This window comes from Penaeus chinensis, chromosome 9 (assembly GCF_019202785.1).
Source record: "Penaeus chinensis breed Huanghai No. 1 chromosome 9, ASM1920278v2, whole genome shotgun sequence".
Lineage (NCBI taxonomy): Eukaryota > Metazoa > Arthropoda > Malacostraca > Decapoda > Penaeidae > Penaeus > Penaeus chinensis.
The window spans coordinates 11,602,462-11,619,201 of record NC_061827.1 but is presented as its reverse complement, the minus strand read 5'-3'; the positions used below and the strand labels follow the sequence as shown (position 1 = coordinate 11,619,201).

Below are 16,740 nucleotides of genomic sequence, written 5' to 3'. Positions count from 1 at the left end.
GCTTATACATATACATATATATGTATATATATGGATGTATGTATGTCTATATCTACTTTCTTTATCTGCCTGTGCCCATATCATTTAATACATTTCCTGCAAAATTAATAGCTTCCATGTACACTTTGCTTCGGAAATATACAAAAAATAGATATTTGATTAATTGCTCATATAAACTTAACAACTAACCCTTTAACATATTCTCTTTTATTATTTCTGAAAGGGTGACTCAGAGGGATGTAAGTTTCCTCTTGCACAAAGCGCTTGGTAATCGATTGTTCCATTCTCATTAATATCACTTCATTAAAAAATAATCATAGAAACACAGGTCACAACAACTTTTTTCTAAAAGTTTCGAAGGACTATCTGTTATGAAAACAATGCAACAATAAAAATCGGAAAAGGGAGACAAACAGTTCTTTTAATATTATCTAAAATAATACACAATCACTTTAGCATTCATTGTCTTTAAGATTAGATTATAATTTCGGCTAATGAAATGTTTGTTTATGCTGCATGTGGAATCATCTATATGGCCATCCTATGTATAGACACATACACACTATAAATATACATGTGCACAGATAAGGATAAGTACAAACACACACGCGCACGCATATATATATATATATATATATATATATATATATATATATATATATATATATATATATTCATTTAATTATTTGTTTATTTATATGTATATGTATATATGTTTATGTTATATATATACTTATAAGAGTATATATGTATATGTATATATGTATATATATGTGTGTGTGTGTATCTACATAAATGTAGCTGTGTGAAAAGATTATATGTATATACATGTGTGTATATGTATAAATATAATCATACATTACATATATTTCCTTATACTTGTCAAGTATTTCCTGCCTGGGTAGTTGAAAAAAACTATCCACTTATTTATTTGTTCATGTGATCCTAACAACTAACCTGAAGCGCTTGGTAGACCAATTTAAGTTTTTACTAGTTTTTCGAAAAAGAATCATGGAAGCGCAGGTCACAAATAGTGATCCCTCTTTGCATCTGACACTTGCGCCTTTTCTTCAAGAGTTTCGAAGAACCCTCTGTTGTGCAGTTTATGCGACAGTCAATGTTTTTTTTTTTTTTCGATAAGTTCGCCCAAAAGGAAGGCAAGTATAGTCATACACACATATAAACAAGTATCATTTATTTTAAAAATAGCAAAAGCTTCATTTTAACATTATCCTAAACAAAAATAAATTGTCATTTAAACGTACATTTAAAATTAGATTACAGTTTCAAATAATGGAATATGATTTACTATGCTGCCTGTGGAATCTTCGGAGCCGTGACAGTCAAGACGCCATCGGAAGACATTGCGGAAGTCATGGCCTCCATGTTCACTTTGCTAGGGAAGTTGAAACGTCGGTAGAAGTTTTTCATGGATTTGAAGTCGTCCTCTTCCTTTTCCACTCGACCTTCCACCACCACCTCATTGTCTTCCACTCTAACCTTAACGTCTCCACTCTTGAAGTCATGAACATCCAGCACAACCTGTATATAGAATCATCTAAGAAAATGTTTTTGTATTTTCCTTGTATCTTAATAATCTGTTTCCGTGACCTATATCATTTCTGAAAAACATTTATTTTTTTAACGATTTCTTCTTACTTTCGTGTAAATGAATATTTGCGATCCACATGATTTTTAAATTGTAAAACTAACCTTGTGATTCTGGTCGTCTTCACTATAGGCCATGACTTGGTTCTCTTGCTGCAAATTGCGCCCTCTTACACGTCTGTAGCTACTCATGAGATCACTCACGGATTTGCTTTCTCCCCACGTATCCAGGATTTGGTCGATGGCTGTCTCAAAGTGCTTCCGAATATCCTCGAAGAAGGAATCATGGAAGAAAAGTCCCTTCTCAGCGATGGGGAGAACTGAATCCTCGTTGCATTTAGATTCTTCCGGTGTCTGTTCAGTAAGGGTGGTAGTATTCTTGTTCTCCATTTTTCTCTAGCGCAAGGTTCGTGGAAATATAGATAAAGCTAAAGCTTGTTCTGTTCTCTCACGGAGTGTTGTTTCTGTTGTGTCTATCAGAAGGTGGCTGCTGCTGCTTTTATGTGGCGCGAGTTGGATATGTGCCCAATGTCCACCTTCGTTTGGACGCAAGATTATGGTATGCTTGGCAACATCTTGATTTCGAATTTCTTGAAACTTCCAGATTTTAACAAAGTAATTAAATTGAAAACATACGATACAAACATGCGGTAAATGCTTCAATACTAATTATGCGTCGTTATAGATATACCAGTACTACATCATTTATATAAAGATATATATACACATATACATGCATATGTATATAAATATAAATATAGATATCCATATATATATAAATATATACATATATACATGCATATTTATAAACATATAAGCACATACACGTACACTTATATTATCCTTACACGTACATAAACACACACACACACATACATATATATATATATATATATATATATATATATATATATGCATATATATGTGTGTGTGTGTACGTATGTATGTATATAAATAAATATATTTACCATTTGTGTATATATATGTAAAGTTTTTATTTTCTGTTTCAAGTATTTCTTGCAAAATCAACAGCTACCATTTACACTTTGCCTGGGTAATTTACAAAATATATATGCATGCGTATGTATATATATGTATGTATATAAATACATGTGTGTATATGTATATGTATATGCATATGTATATATATATATATATGTGTGTGTGTGTGTGTGTGTACATGTTTTGTGTCGCAATCCATGCGACATAAAAACAATCCATGCTTTTTCGATAGGTTCGCGAGGAATACATACATATAAAATATGCAGTATATTTATATTATAATCACATATTAATATACATATATATATATGTATCAATAGAAATAAAAATATGTATATACACGTATATTTTAAATGTAACATACATATAATCATTACATAACATATATATACATATATATCATTTCAAGTGTGTGTGGCACACGACTGTCTTGTAGCAGCGTGCACACATAGTACTACTCTGGTGAATGAATCCAAAGTCAATTGTCCTTGAAGACTGAAATCATCGGATACCAAGCTTTACTTTTTCGCGGTATCCGTGACGAAAATAACTAGAAAGAGTGTCACTCACGGTGGCTAGTCACTGAAACAGCAGCGCTGCGTGACTGAGGCTTCCCCAGCGCTTGGGTATGCTTCATACTCGTCTACTTCTCATTGTACCCTTAAAACATATCGCGGCTACGAAACATTTTCGTTTTAATTCAGTGTTTCATAGAAAAAAAAAAAATATTTAGAAACATACGAAAATTCTAACCCTGATAATAGTAACGAACAGCGATACACATTATGTCTCTGTCTCTGTCCCTTTTATTTTGTTTAACTTTGTTTCTTTACTCCTTCGAATTACGTGGTATGCCATAGAAAGCCCTCAGGGGGCCAAATGTGGCTCGGGAGCCAAGTTTAAACCAGTAAACATGGCACAGGTTACACTAGTTAGAAGTGAATCCTCTTTGCATTTGGAACGCATTTTTTTCTTCATGAGTTTCGAAGAACCATCTGTTATGAAATTTATGCAACAGTAAGCAAACGATGGTATTTTTTCGATTATTTTCGCGAAAAATACGCAAAGTAATACTCGGATGTAAACAAATACGATTTATTAAAAAGAATACATCAATAAATGAACTTAATTTCTATAGTCTACAAATTAACAATAAATAGTTAGACATACATTATATTTTAACTTATATCATAATTTAAGCTCATTAAATATTTTTCTATGCTGCCTGTGGAATTTTCGGAGCCGTGATAGTCAAGACGCCATCGGAAGACATTGCAGAAGTCACACCCTCCATATCCACTTTGCCTGGGAAGTTGAAGCGTCGACCGAAGCTTTTCATGGACTTGAATTCGTCCTCTTCCTTTTCCACTCTACCTTCCACCACCACCTGATTGTCTTCCACTCTAACTTTAACGTCTCCTCTCTTAAAGTCATGAACATCCAGCACAACCTGTATATAGAATCAATGAAGAGTATTTGTTTTCCCTTGTTTTTTTGTTTTTTTTCTCTCTTTCATTTTAATAAATATCTAAATATTCTGTTTGCGTGACCTAGATCATTTCAGAAAAAAAAAAATCCTTACCTTCAATTTGATTTTTTTCTTAACTAATTGTTTCTCTTGTTCATGCATACGATTATTAGAATTTGTATTTTTTGGATCTGCATTGTTTTTAGATACTAAAACTAACCTTGTGATTCTGGTCGTCTTCGCTGAAGGCCATGACTTGGGTCTCTTGCTGCAAATTGCGCTCTCTTACGCGTCTGTAGGTACTCATGAGATCACTCACTGACCTGGCTTCTCCCCACGTATCCAGGATTTGGTCGATGGCTGTCTCAAAGTGCTTCTGAATATCCTCGAAGAAAGAGTCATGGAAGAAAATTCCCTTCTCAACGATGGGGAGAAGTGAATCCTCTTTGGGAGATTCTGTTTTTTGTTCATTAAGAGTGGTATTATTTTTGTTCTCCATATTTCTCTTGGAAATTTAGATAAAGCTACAGCTTCTTCTGTTCTCTCACGGAGTTTTGTTTATATTGTGTCTAGCAAGAGGCGGCTGCTGATGCTTTTATGTGGCGCGAGTTGGGTGTGCGCCCACTTTCCACCTCCATCTGGACGCTTCACGGAATGCTTGGCAACAACTTCTTGAAACTTCTAGCTCTCAGTTTAAATGAATGCATACAATACAATCATGCGGTTAAAGCTTTATTACTAACTATGCGTTTTTTATTGATATATTCCATCATCTAAAGGGGAGTCATTTATATATAGACACAAAAATTTATATATATATGAATATATACGCAAACAAACATATACTGTATGTTTATTTGTACCTGTATATATATATATATATATATATATATATATATATATATTTCTAAAGGGACTACATATGTGCACACATGTGATTGTGTGTACATATATATGAATGTATACATATCTATATATGTGCGTGAGTGTACTTAAACACACACACATATATATGTTTACATATATTTATATACACAAACAAAAACAAATATATATATATTTATATATATACACAGTAGCGCGATTACACATACACACACACACACACACATATATATATATATATATATATATATATTACATACATGTGTATGTATATTTCTTATACATATGTGTGTGTCTGTGTCTGTGTGTATAAATGCATGTAAACATATACATATATATGTATAAACACATGTATGTATATCATATATATATAATATATATACATAGATGTGTATGTGTGTGCTTATACATACACATATATATGTATATATATATATATATATATATATATATATGTATGGATGTATGTCTATTTACATATATACCTACTTTGTATATCTGTCTGTGCCCACATCATTTAATATATATCCTGCAAAATTAATAGCTTCCATGTACACTTTGCCTCGGAAATATACAACAAAAAAACAGTAAATTGATTAATTGCTCATATAAACCTGACAACTAACCTTTAAACATATTATCATTTATCATTTCTTTAAGGGTCACTCAGAGGGATGTAAACTTCCTGTTGCACAAAGCGCTTGGTAGACGATCATTCCATTTTAATTGATATTATTGAAAAATAATCATAGAAACACAGGTCACAGCAATCGGAAGAAGTGAACTCTCTTTGCATTTGGTACTTTATTTGTTTCTGAAAATTTCGAAGGCATGTCTGTAATGAAAGCCATGCAACAATAACAATCGGAAAATGAAGATAGACTTTTTTGTTTAATATTGTTTAAAAAAAACAATCACTTTAGCATTCATTGTCTTTAAGATTATAATTTCAGCAAATGAAATTTCTTATGCTACCTGTGGAATCATCTATAACCCCATCCTATGTATAGACACACAAACACATATACTATAAATATACGTCTACAGATAAGTACAACTACAAACACACACACGCGCTTATATATTTTTTCATTTATTTATTTTTTATTTATAAGTATATGTATATATATGTATGTATTATATATACATATGCATGTGTATATATGTATATACATACATATGTGTGTGTTCATCTACATAAATATAACTGTTAAAAGATTATATGTATATACACATGTGTATATGTATATAATATATATAATTAAAACATACATATATTTCCTTATACATGTCAAGTATTTCCTGCCTGGGTAATTGACAAAAACTATCCATTTATTTATTTGCTCATGTGCTCCTAACAACCTGTAATGCTTTTAAATGTACATGTCTCCTAAAAGGGTTATTCAAGGTTGTCTTATGTTGTACATGAAGCACTCGGTGGACCTATATTAGTTTTTATTAGTTTTTCGAAAAAGAATCATGGAAGCACAAGTCACAAACAGCCATCTCTCTTTGCATTTGGCACTTGCACCTTTTCTTCAAGAGTTTCGAAGAACCCTCTGTTATGCAGTTTATGCGAAAGTCGATGTTCTTTTGTTTTTGTTTTCATTTCGATAAGTTCACGAAAAAGGAAGGCAAGTAAGGTCATACACACATGTAAACAAATATAATTTATTTTAAAAATAGCAAAAGCTTTATTCATTTTAACATTATCCTGAAGAAAAATAAATTGTTACCTAAACGTACATCTAATCGTAATTTTAGCTCATTAAATATTTTTCTATGCTGCCTGTGGAATCTTCGGAGCCGTGATAGTCAAGACACCATCGGAAGACATTGCAGAAGTCACGGCCTCCATAACCACTTTGCCTGGGAAGTTGAAATGTCGATAGAAGCTTTTCATGGACTTGAAGTCGTCCTCTTCCTTTTCTACTCGAACTTCCACTACCACCTGATTGTCTTCCACTCTGACCTTAACGTCTCCACTCTTGAAGTCATGAACATCCAGTACAACCTGTATATAGAATCAATGAGGATTATTTATTTTTCCCTTGTTTTTCTTTTTGTTTTTCATTTTAATGAATATCTAAATAATCAGTTTGCATGACCGTGATCATTTCTGAAAAAAATCCTTACCTTGAATTAGATTTTTTTTTTTTTTTATAACGATTGTTTCTTCTATTCATGCATACGATTATTAGAATTGGTGTTTTTACGATCTGCATTGTTTTTAGATACTAAAACTAACCTTATGATTCTGGTCGTCTTCACTGAAGGCCATGACTTGGTTCTCTTGCTGCAAATTGCGCTCTCTTACACGTCTGTAGCTACTCATGAGATCACTCACGGATTTGCTTTCTCCCCACGTATCCAGGATTTGGTCGATGGCTGTCTCAAAGTGCTTCCGAATATCCTCGAAGAAAGAATCATGGAAGAAAAGTCCCTTCTCAACGATGGGGAGAAGTGAATCTTCTTTGGGAGATTCTATTTTTTGTTCATTAAGAGTGCTAGTATTTTTGTTCTCCATATTTATCTTGGAAATGTAGATAAAGCTACAGTTTGCTCTGTTCTCTCAAAGAGTGTTGTTCATATTGTGTCTAGCAAGAGGAAGCTGCTGATGCTTTTATGTGGCACGAGTTGGTTGTGCGCCCACTTTCCATCTCCATCTGGACGCGTCACGGAATAATTGGCAACAACTTCATTTGAAACTTCTTGAAACTTCTAGCTGTCAATTTAAAATGAATGCATACGATACAACCATACGATAAAAGCTTTATCACTAATTATGCGTTTTTATTTATATATTACATCATCTAAAGGGGTGTCATTTATATATAGACACAAAAAGATATATATATATACACGCAAACACACATGCATGTATATATAGAGATATATTATATACAAATACGCACACACAAGCGCAAACATACTTTTTATGTGTGTATAAGGACAATGTATGTGTACACATACTGTATGTTTATCTGTACCTGTATATATCTACATATATGTTTAAAGGGACTATATATGTGCACACATGTGGTTGTGTGTGTGTATATGAATGTCTGTATACATATCTATATATGTGCGTGAGTGTACATAAACACAAACACATATATATGTATATATTATATACATGTGTATTTACATTTAATATACATATATGTGTGTGTCTGTGTCTGTGTGTATATAAATGCATGTAAACATATACATTTATATGTATATACACATGTGTATATTATATATATATGATAATACATATATGTGTATATGTGTGCTTATACATATACATATATATGTATATATATATATGGATGTATGTCTATTTACATATTTATCTACTTTCTATATCTGCCTGTGCCCATATCATTTAATACATTTCCTGCAAAATTAATAGCTTCCATGTATTCTTTGCCTCGGAAATATACAAAAAATAGATATTTGATTAATTGCTCATATTAACCTGACAACTAACCCTTTAACATATTATCTTTTATTATTTCTGAAAGGGTGACTCAGAGGGATGTAAGTTTCCTCTTGCACAAAGCGCTTGGTAATCGATTGTTCCTTTTTAATTAATATCATTAAAAAATAATCATAGAAACACAGGTCACAACAACTTTTTTCTGAAAGTTTCGAAGGACTATCTGTTATGAAAACAATGCAACAATAACAATCGGAAAAGGGAGACAAACAGTTCTTTTAATATTATCTAAAATAATACACAATCACTTTAGCATTCATTGTCTTTAAGATTAGATTATAATTTCAGCTAATGAAATGTTCGTTTATGCTGCATGTGGAATCATCTATATGGCCATCCTATGTATAGACACATACACACTATAAATATACAGTTATATATATATATATATATATATATATACACACATGCACATGTATGTATATATATATTCTTATATTACAGCGTTTGTCAGTCATATGGAGTGGGATCCTATGTAAATGTAAATAAAGCTGCAGGGTGTTCTCTGCCTAAGGACACGTGTATCCGTTCCGTAGCAGGAGCTGGCTGTTGACTATGTTCTGTAGCGTGTGTTGAACGCGTGCCCACTTTCTGTTTACATTTGGATAAACGTTTGTGGTATGTTTGACATCTGTTACGAAATCTCCTTAAAGTTCTCATTTAGGTTCAAGTGATGTTATTGTTGATGTCATTAACGAAGTAAAAATACAAGGTGAATTAATCGACACTGGTTATGTGTATTGCTATAAATGCAGGATTAACACACATTCATGCACATGTTGTCCGTACCATTTCCTTATCTAACATGAAATCTTTAGTTGCAAGTTTTGAAAACCATTTAGTAGAAAGTGGATGGTAACAGGTTCATTGTCGTATAGATTCGATATCAGGTGGTTCTCCAAAATTCTTAGACAAGGGAATATTCTTACGAATGTAACGTAATGACTAACGATGTAGTTGCCAAATTCTTCCGACTGCTGTGACTTTCTTCCACAATCTCTCTCTCTATGTATATGAAATCTTGTTTTCTTTCTTTTCATTATTGGTGAGATCTTTGAAACAGGATAAGGTATCTTCCATTCACACCATCGTCTTGTAAAACCTTATTGGTAATTAGGCTAAAGATAGTCATAGATTTGGTTTGTCTATATTTATCAGTGATTTGACTTGACTTGACTGGTTTATATACATATATGAATATAAATTAATAAAACAAATATATATATTTAGGTAAAACATAATAGAAATGTTCAGATTTGGTAGAAATAAACGTACATGAGAGATAGTCGGAAACTAGAATGTTCAAGATTATGAAGATAGTACCCAAGTACGCCCGACTCGCGTGCCCAAATGCAGACGGAAAGTGGGCGCACACCCAACTCCCGCCACATAAAAGCATCGGCACCTGCCTTTCACTAGACACAACGGAAACACAACTATTTCTGTAATAAGACTGCAATTTCCTATCTACAATACTGTCTTTAGCTATACTTCTCTGAAAATCAATATGTCCAAGATGGAGAATCAAAATACTGCCTCTCTTGAAGCTCCCAACTGCAAAGAGAATTCAGTTCTCCCCATCGCTGAGAAGGGACTTTTCTTCCATGATTCCTTCTTCGAGGATATTCGGAAACATTTTGAGACAGCCATCGACCAAATCCTGGATACGTGGGGTGAAGCCAAATCCGTGAGTGATCTCATGAGTAGCTTCACACGTATAAGAGAGCGTAATTTGCAGCAGGAGAACCAAGTCATGGCCTTCAGCGAAGACGACCAGAATCACAAGGTTAGATACCTAATTATTGTAATATGCGTTAGTAAGACAAATATAAAAATCTAAATGAAAAGGAACGTACTAGAAAAAATAATAATATCATAAATTGATTCTATATACAGGTTATACTGGATGTTCATGACTTCAAGAGTGGAGACACGAAGGTCAAAGTGGAAGACAATCAGGTGGTGGTGGAGGGTCGAGTGGAAAAGGAAGAGGGCGACTTCAAGTCCATGAAAAGCTTCTGTCGCCGCTTCAACTTCCCAGGCAAAGTGAACATGGAGGCCGTGACTTCCGCAATGTCTTCTGATGGCGTCTTGACTATCACAGCTCCTAAGGTCATAGAGGAATCTTAAACAGGAACATATATTCTATAAGGTATTTAGTTGTAAGACCTGTAATCTGTGAGTTAAGTATGCTTAATTTTGGATACTGTGAGACTGAATCAATAAAGTGAATAAGGTTATACAAATGCATTCGTTTACGTATCATCTTCCTTATACACAGTATGGCAGCAATCTGGAATGTTGCACGAGTGTATAAGTGCCCAGAACTGATAAGTATATAGGTTAATAAATAAATGAAACATAACCTACTCTTATATATTTCACACACACACACATATATACATATATATATAGAGGGAACTCACTTAAAAGTTAATATCTTTCTAGTTGCTCTGCATCTCTTCACGTATCTGCCTCTAGAAATGTCTGGAGTATGAATAAAAAATAAAAACTATATATATAATATACATACATATATATCTCATAATTCTCAAATAGTTGTAGAGATTTGTAAACTCTTTGTTCACTTTCTGACTAGTGGGGCACGGCAGCGCTGGATTGGTACCACGCTCTATGTAATACTGAAATGTCTGAAAGTGGTTTGCACTAATCTGAGATCAGTCTCTTGGAATTTTCCATATGAAATATTTAGCGGAAATGGAAATATAGTTATTCGCCCTGATGGATTTATAAAAATAAACCACTTCTGAAATATGTCATGTCTAAATGTTAATGATTAGTCATAAGTAACAAATAGGCAAATGATACTGTGCAATTATGAATGAATACATGTGATCATCAAACCTTACTTAGTGCTCTTCAGTGCTGGTTTTCCGCTAATGACCTTAGCTGTTGACGCGACAGATGATTTTAGATCAATCAATCAATCAAAAATGAGAAAAGGGAATCGTTCAATATACATGCTTGATTAATAACACCATACTACTAACCGTTAAACATAATGAATATTGACCGAAGGAAAGCGAAGAAATTTCAGGAATCCGTAAAATGCTTTCCTCGTTTCGCAGCCAGACGCATTCGGCCAGAAGCAGTGTCCTCTTCGTAAACATTCTGTGTATTTGTAGACAGTTCTTGTGTGTGTGTGTGTGTGTGTGTGTGTGTGTGTGTGTGTGTACTGTGCGTGTATGTGTATACTGTGTATGTGTGTGCGTGTACTGTGTATGTGTGTGTACTATGTATGTGTGTCTGTGTGTGTGCATGTGTACTATGTATGTGTGTTTGTGTACTGTGTATGTGTGTGTGTATGCACTGTGTATGTGTGTGTATATATGCATATATATATATATATATATATATATATATATATATATATATATATATATATGCATATGTGTGTATGTGTGTATACGCGTGTGTGTGTGTGTACCTGTATGTGATATGTTATGTGTGTATATATACACATTAATATATAATTGCGTGTGTGTTTATAAACAGAGAAGATAACCAGAAGGTTCAAGATATTTCCTAAAAATACTACCAAGCATGCAATGACCGTTTAAAATGGAACAATCGTCTACCAAGCGCTTTGTGCAAGAGGAAACTTACATCCCTCTGAGTGACCCTTTAAAAAATAAAAAATATTAAAGGGTTAGTTGTCAGATTTTTATGAGCAATTAATCAAATTACTGTTCTTTGTATATTTTCGAGGCAAAGTGTTCATGGAAGCTATTAATTTTGCAGGGAATATATTAATGGGCACAGGCAGATATACAAAGTAGATGTATATGTAAATAAACATCCATATATATATCCATATGTATGTATATGTATACGCACACACATACACATCTATGTATATATTATATATATGATATATACATGTGTATATACATATATATATATATATATATATATATGTTTACATGCATTTATATACACACACACACACACACATATATGTATATTACATATACACATGTATATAATATATACATATATGTGTGTAAACACGCTACTGTGTGTATATATATATATATATATATATATATATATACACACATGTGTGTGTGTGTTTGTGTATATAAATATATGTAAACATATAATAACACTCACGTACATATATTGATGTGTATACAAACATTCATATATATATACACACAATCACATGTGCGCACATATATAGTCCCTTTAAACAAATATGTAGATATATACAGATACAGATAAACATACAGTATGTGTACACATACATTGTCCTTATACACACACACAACGTATATTTGTGCATGTGTGTGCGTATTAGTATATAATATATCTCTATATATACACATGTATGTGTGTTTGCGTGTATATAGATATATATTTTTGTGTCTATATCTAAATGACGCCCCTTTAGATGATGGAATATATCAATAAAATGCGCATAGTTATTAATAAAGCTTTTACCGTATGATTGTTTCGTATGCATTCATTTTAAATTGAGAGCTAAAAGTTTCAAGAAGTTTCAAATGAAGTGGTTGCCAAGTATTCCGTGACGCGTCCAGATGGATGTAGAAAGTGGGCGCACACCCAACTCGCGCCACATAAAAGCATCAGCAGCCGCCTCTTGCTAAACACAACATAAACAACACTCTTTGAGAGAACAGAGCATTTCCGCAAGACGTAGTCTGCTTTATTAAAGTGATAAAAGCTAGAGAAATATGGAGAACAAAAATACTAGCACTCATAATGAACAGAAACCAGAATCTCCCAAAGAGGATTCACTTCTCCCCATCGCTGAGAAGGGACTTTTCTTCCATGATTCTTTCTTCGAGGATATTCGGAAGCACTTTGGGACAGCCATCGACCAAATCCTTGATACGTGGGAAGAAGCCAGGCCCGTGAGTGATCTCATGAGTAGCTACAGACGTGTAAGAGAGCGCAATTTGCAGCAAGAGAACCAAGTCATAGCCTTCAGCGAAGACGACCAGAATCACAAGGTTAGTTTTAGTATCTAAAAACAATGCAAATCGCAAAAACACCAATTCTAATAATCATATGCATGAATAGAAGAAACAATCGTTAAAAAAATCAAAAATCAAATTGAAGGTAAGGATTTCTTTAAGAAATGATCTAGGTCACGCAAACAGAATATTTAGATATTCATTAAAATTAAAAACAAAAGAAAAACAAAGGAAAAACAAATACTCTTCACTGATTCTATATACAGGTTGTGCTGGATGTTCATGACTTCAAGAGTGGAGACGTTAAAGTTAGAGTGGAAGACAATGAGGTGGTAGTGGAAGGTAGAGTGGAAAAGGAAGAGGACGAATTCAAGTCCATGAAAAGCTTTTGTCGACGCTTCAACGTCCCAGGCAAAGTGGATATGGAGGGTGTGACTTCTGCAATGTCTTCCGATGGCGTCTTGACTATCACGGCTCCGAAGATTCCACAGGGAGCATAGAAAAATATTTAATGAGCTAAAATTATGATATAAGTTAAAATATAATGTATGTCTATATATTGTTGATTTGCAGACTATAGAAATTAAGTTCATTTATTTATGTATTCTTTTTAATAAATCGTATTTGTTTACATTTGTGTATTACTTTGCTTTTTTTCGCGAAAACAATCGAAAAAAAACCCATCGTTTCCTTAGTGTTATATAAATTTCATAACAGATGGTTCTTCGAAACTCATGAAGAAAAATTGCGTTCCAAATGCAAAGAAGATTCACTTCTAACTAGTGTAACCTGTGCCATATTTACTAGTTTAAACCTGGCTCCTGAGCCAGACTTGGCCCGCTGAGGGCTTCCTATGGCACACCACAGGATTCGAAGGAGTAAAGAAACAAAGTTAAACAAAATAAAAGGGACAGAGACAGAGATAGAATGTGTATCGCAGTTCGTTACAATTATCAGGGTTTGATTTTTCGTATGTTTCTAAATATTTTTTTCTTCTATGAAACACTGAATTAAAACGAAAATGTTTTGTTGCCGCAATATGTTTTAAGGGTACAATGAGAAGTAGACGAGTAAGAAGCATACCCAAGCGCTGGGGAAGCCTCAGTCACGCAGCGCTGCTGTTTCAGTGACTAGCCACCGTGAGTGACACTCTTTCTAGTTATTTTCGGCACGGATACTACGAAAAAGTAAAGCTTGGTATCCGATGATTTCAGTCATCAAGGACAAATAACTTTGGATTTATTCAGCAGAGTAGTACTACGTGTGAACGCTACAACAAGACAGTCGTGTGCCACACACACTTGAAATGATATATATGTACATATATGTTATGTAATGATTATATGTATGTTACATTCAAAATATACGTATATATACATATTTCAATTTCTATTGATACATTTACATATATGTATATAACTATGTAATTATGATATCAATATACTGCATATTTTATATGTATGTATTCCTCGCGAACCTATCGAAAAAGCATGGATTGTTTTTATGTCGCATGGATTACGACACAAAACATATACACACACACACACACACACATATATATATATATATACATATATATACATATGCATATACATATACATACACACACGTATTTATATACATACATATATATACAAACGCATGCATATATATTTTGTAAATTACCCAGGCAAAGTGTAAATGGTAGCTGTTGATTTTGCAAGAAATACTTGAAATAGAAAATAAAAACTTTACATATATATACACAAATGGTAAATATATTTATTTATATACATACATACGTACACATACACACATATATATAAATATATATATATGTCTGTGTGTGTGTGTGTTTATGTACGTGTAAGGATAATATAAGTGTACGTGTATGTGCTTATATGTTTATATATATGAATGTATATATGTATATATTTATATATATGGATATCTATATTTATATTCATATACATATGAATGTATATGTGTATATATATCTTTATATAAATGATGATGTAGTACTGGTATATCTATAACGACGCATAATTAGTATTGAAGCATTTACCGCATGTTTGTATCGTATGTATTCACTTTGATTACTTTGTTAAAATCTGGAAGTTTCAAGAAATTCGAAATCAAGATGTTGCCAAGCATACCATAATCTTGCGTCCAAACGAAGGTGGACATTGGGCACACATCCAACTCGCGCCACATAAAAGCAGCAGCAGCCGCCTTCTGATAGACACAACAGAAACAACACTCCGTGAGAGAACAGAACAAGCTTTAGCTTTATCTACATTTCCACGAGACTTGCGCTAGAGAAAAATGGAGAACAAGAATACTACCACCCTTACTGAACAGACATCGGAAGAATCTAAATGCAACGAAGATTCAGTTCTCCCCATCACTGAGAAGGGACTTTTCTTCCATGATTCCTTCTTCGAGGATATTCGGAAGCACTTTGAGACAGCCATCGACCAAATCCTGGATACGTGGGGAGAAAGCAAATCCGTGAGTGATCTCATGAGTAGCTACAGACGTGTAAGAGAGCGCAATTTGCAGCAAGAGAACCAAGTCATGGCCTTCAGCGAAAACGACCAGAATCATAAGGTTAGTTTTACAATCTAAAAATCATGTGGATTGCAAATATTCATATACATGAAAGAAAGAAGGAATCGGTAAAAAAAATGAAAATTTGAAGATTTTCTCAGAAATGATCTAGGTCACGGAAACAGATTATTTAGATACAAGGAAAACACAATAAAATACTTTAATTGATTCTATATACAGGATGTGCTAGATGTTCATGACTTCAAGAGTGGAGACGTTAAGGTTAGAGTGGAAGACAATGAGGTGGTGGTGGAAGGTCGAGTGGAAAAGGAAGAGGACGACTTCAAGTCCATGAAAAGCTTCTGTCGACGTTTCAACTTCCCAGGCAAAGTGAACATGGAGGCCGTGACTTCCGCAATGTCTTCCGATGGCGTCTTGACTGTTACGGCTCCGAAGATTCCACAGGCAGCATAGGAAATCATATTCCATTATCTGAAATTGTAATCTAATTTTAAATGTACGTTTAAGTAACAATTTATTTTTCTTCAGGATAATGTTAAGATAAATAAAGCTTTTACTATTTTTAAAATAAATTATACTTGTTTTCATGTGTGTATGACTTTACTTGCCTTCCTTTTTTCGTGAACTTATTGAAATGAAAAAAAACAAAAAACATCGACTGTCGCATAAATTGCATAGAAGAGGGTTCTTCGAAACTCTTGAAGAAAAGGTACGTGTCAAATGCAAAGAGGGTTCACTTTTTGTGACCTGTGCTTCCATGATTCTTTTTCGAAAAACTAATA

At 33.4% G+C, this 16,740-nt stretch overlaps 4 protein-coding genes across 4 annotated transcripts in view; 2 read left to right on the top strand and 2 right to left on the bottom strand.

Annotated features, from left to right (window-relative positions):
* Window positions 1-16,740, bottom strand: part of LOC125029196 (synaptotagmin-like protein 3) — a 148,259-nt gene that overhangs the window by 99,060 nt on the left and 32,459 nt on the right. The window lies entirely within an intron of this gene.
* Window positions 1,181-2,007, bottom strand: LOC125029189 (protein lethal(2)essential for life-like). Its single transcript, XM_047619049.1, has 2 exons — window positions 1,714-2,007; window positions 1,181-1,542 (listed from the first exon to the last, which is right to left on the bottom strand). The coding sequence occupies exons 1-2, from the start codon at window positions 1,996-1,998 to the stop codon at window positions 1,309-1,311; spliced, it is 519 nt and encodes a 172-aa protein (XP_047475005.1). The 5' UTR covers window positions 1,999-2,007; the 3' UTR covers window positions 1,181-1,308.
* On the top strand, window positions 9,029-10,716 carry LOC125029195 (protein lethal(2)essential for life-like). Its single transcript, XM_047619056.1, has 2 exons — window positions 9,029-10,233; window positions 10,344-10,716. Exons 1-2 carry the CDS (start codon window positions 9,955-9,957, stop codon window positions 10,575-10,577), a joined length of 513 nt encoding a protein of 170 aa, XP_047475012.1. The 5' UTR covers window positions 9,029-9,954; the 3' UTR covers window positions 10,578-10,716.
* On the top strand, window positions 12,745-13,909 carry LOC125029190 (protein lethal(2)essential for life-like). The gene is made up of 2 exons (XM_047619050.1): window positions 12,745-13,444; window positions 13,675-13,909. The coding sequence occupies exons 1-2, from the start codon at window positions 13,166-13,168 to the stop codon at window positions 13,906-13,908; spliced, it is 513 nt and encodes a 170-aa protein (XP_047475006.1). The 5' UTR covers window positions 12,745-13,165; the 3' UTR covers window position 13,909.

What these genes read in the sequence shown, in the direction of transcription:
- LOC125029190 (XM_047619050.1), top strand. Translation starts at nt 13,166, where the DNA reads ATGGAGAACAAAAATACTAGCACTCATAATGAACAGAAACCAGAATCT. An exon ending in AAGACGACCAGAATCACAAG is followed by an intron (nt 13,445 to 13,674) that starts GTTAGTTTTAGT and finishes TTCTATATACAG; the next exon opens with GTTGTGCTGGATGTTCATGA.
- LOC125029195 (XM_047619056.1), top strand. Translation starts at nt 9,955, where the DNA reads ATGTCCAAGATGGAGAATCAAAATACTGCCTCTCTTGAAGCTCCCAAC. An exon ending in AAGACGACCAGAATCACAAG is followed by an intron (nt 10,234 to 10,343) that starts GTTAGATACCTA and finishes TTCTATATACAG; the next exon opens with GTTATACTGGATGTTCATGA.
- LOC125029189 (XM_047619049.1), bottom strand. Translation starts at nt 1,998, where the DNA reads ATGGAGAACAAGAATACTACCACCCTTACTGAACAGACACCGGAAGAA. An exon ending in AAGACGACCAGAATCACAAG is followed by an intron (nt 1,543 to 1,713) that starts GTTAGTTTTACA and finishes TTCTATATACAG; the next exon opens with GTTGTGCTGGATGTTCATGA.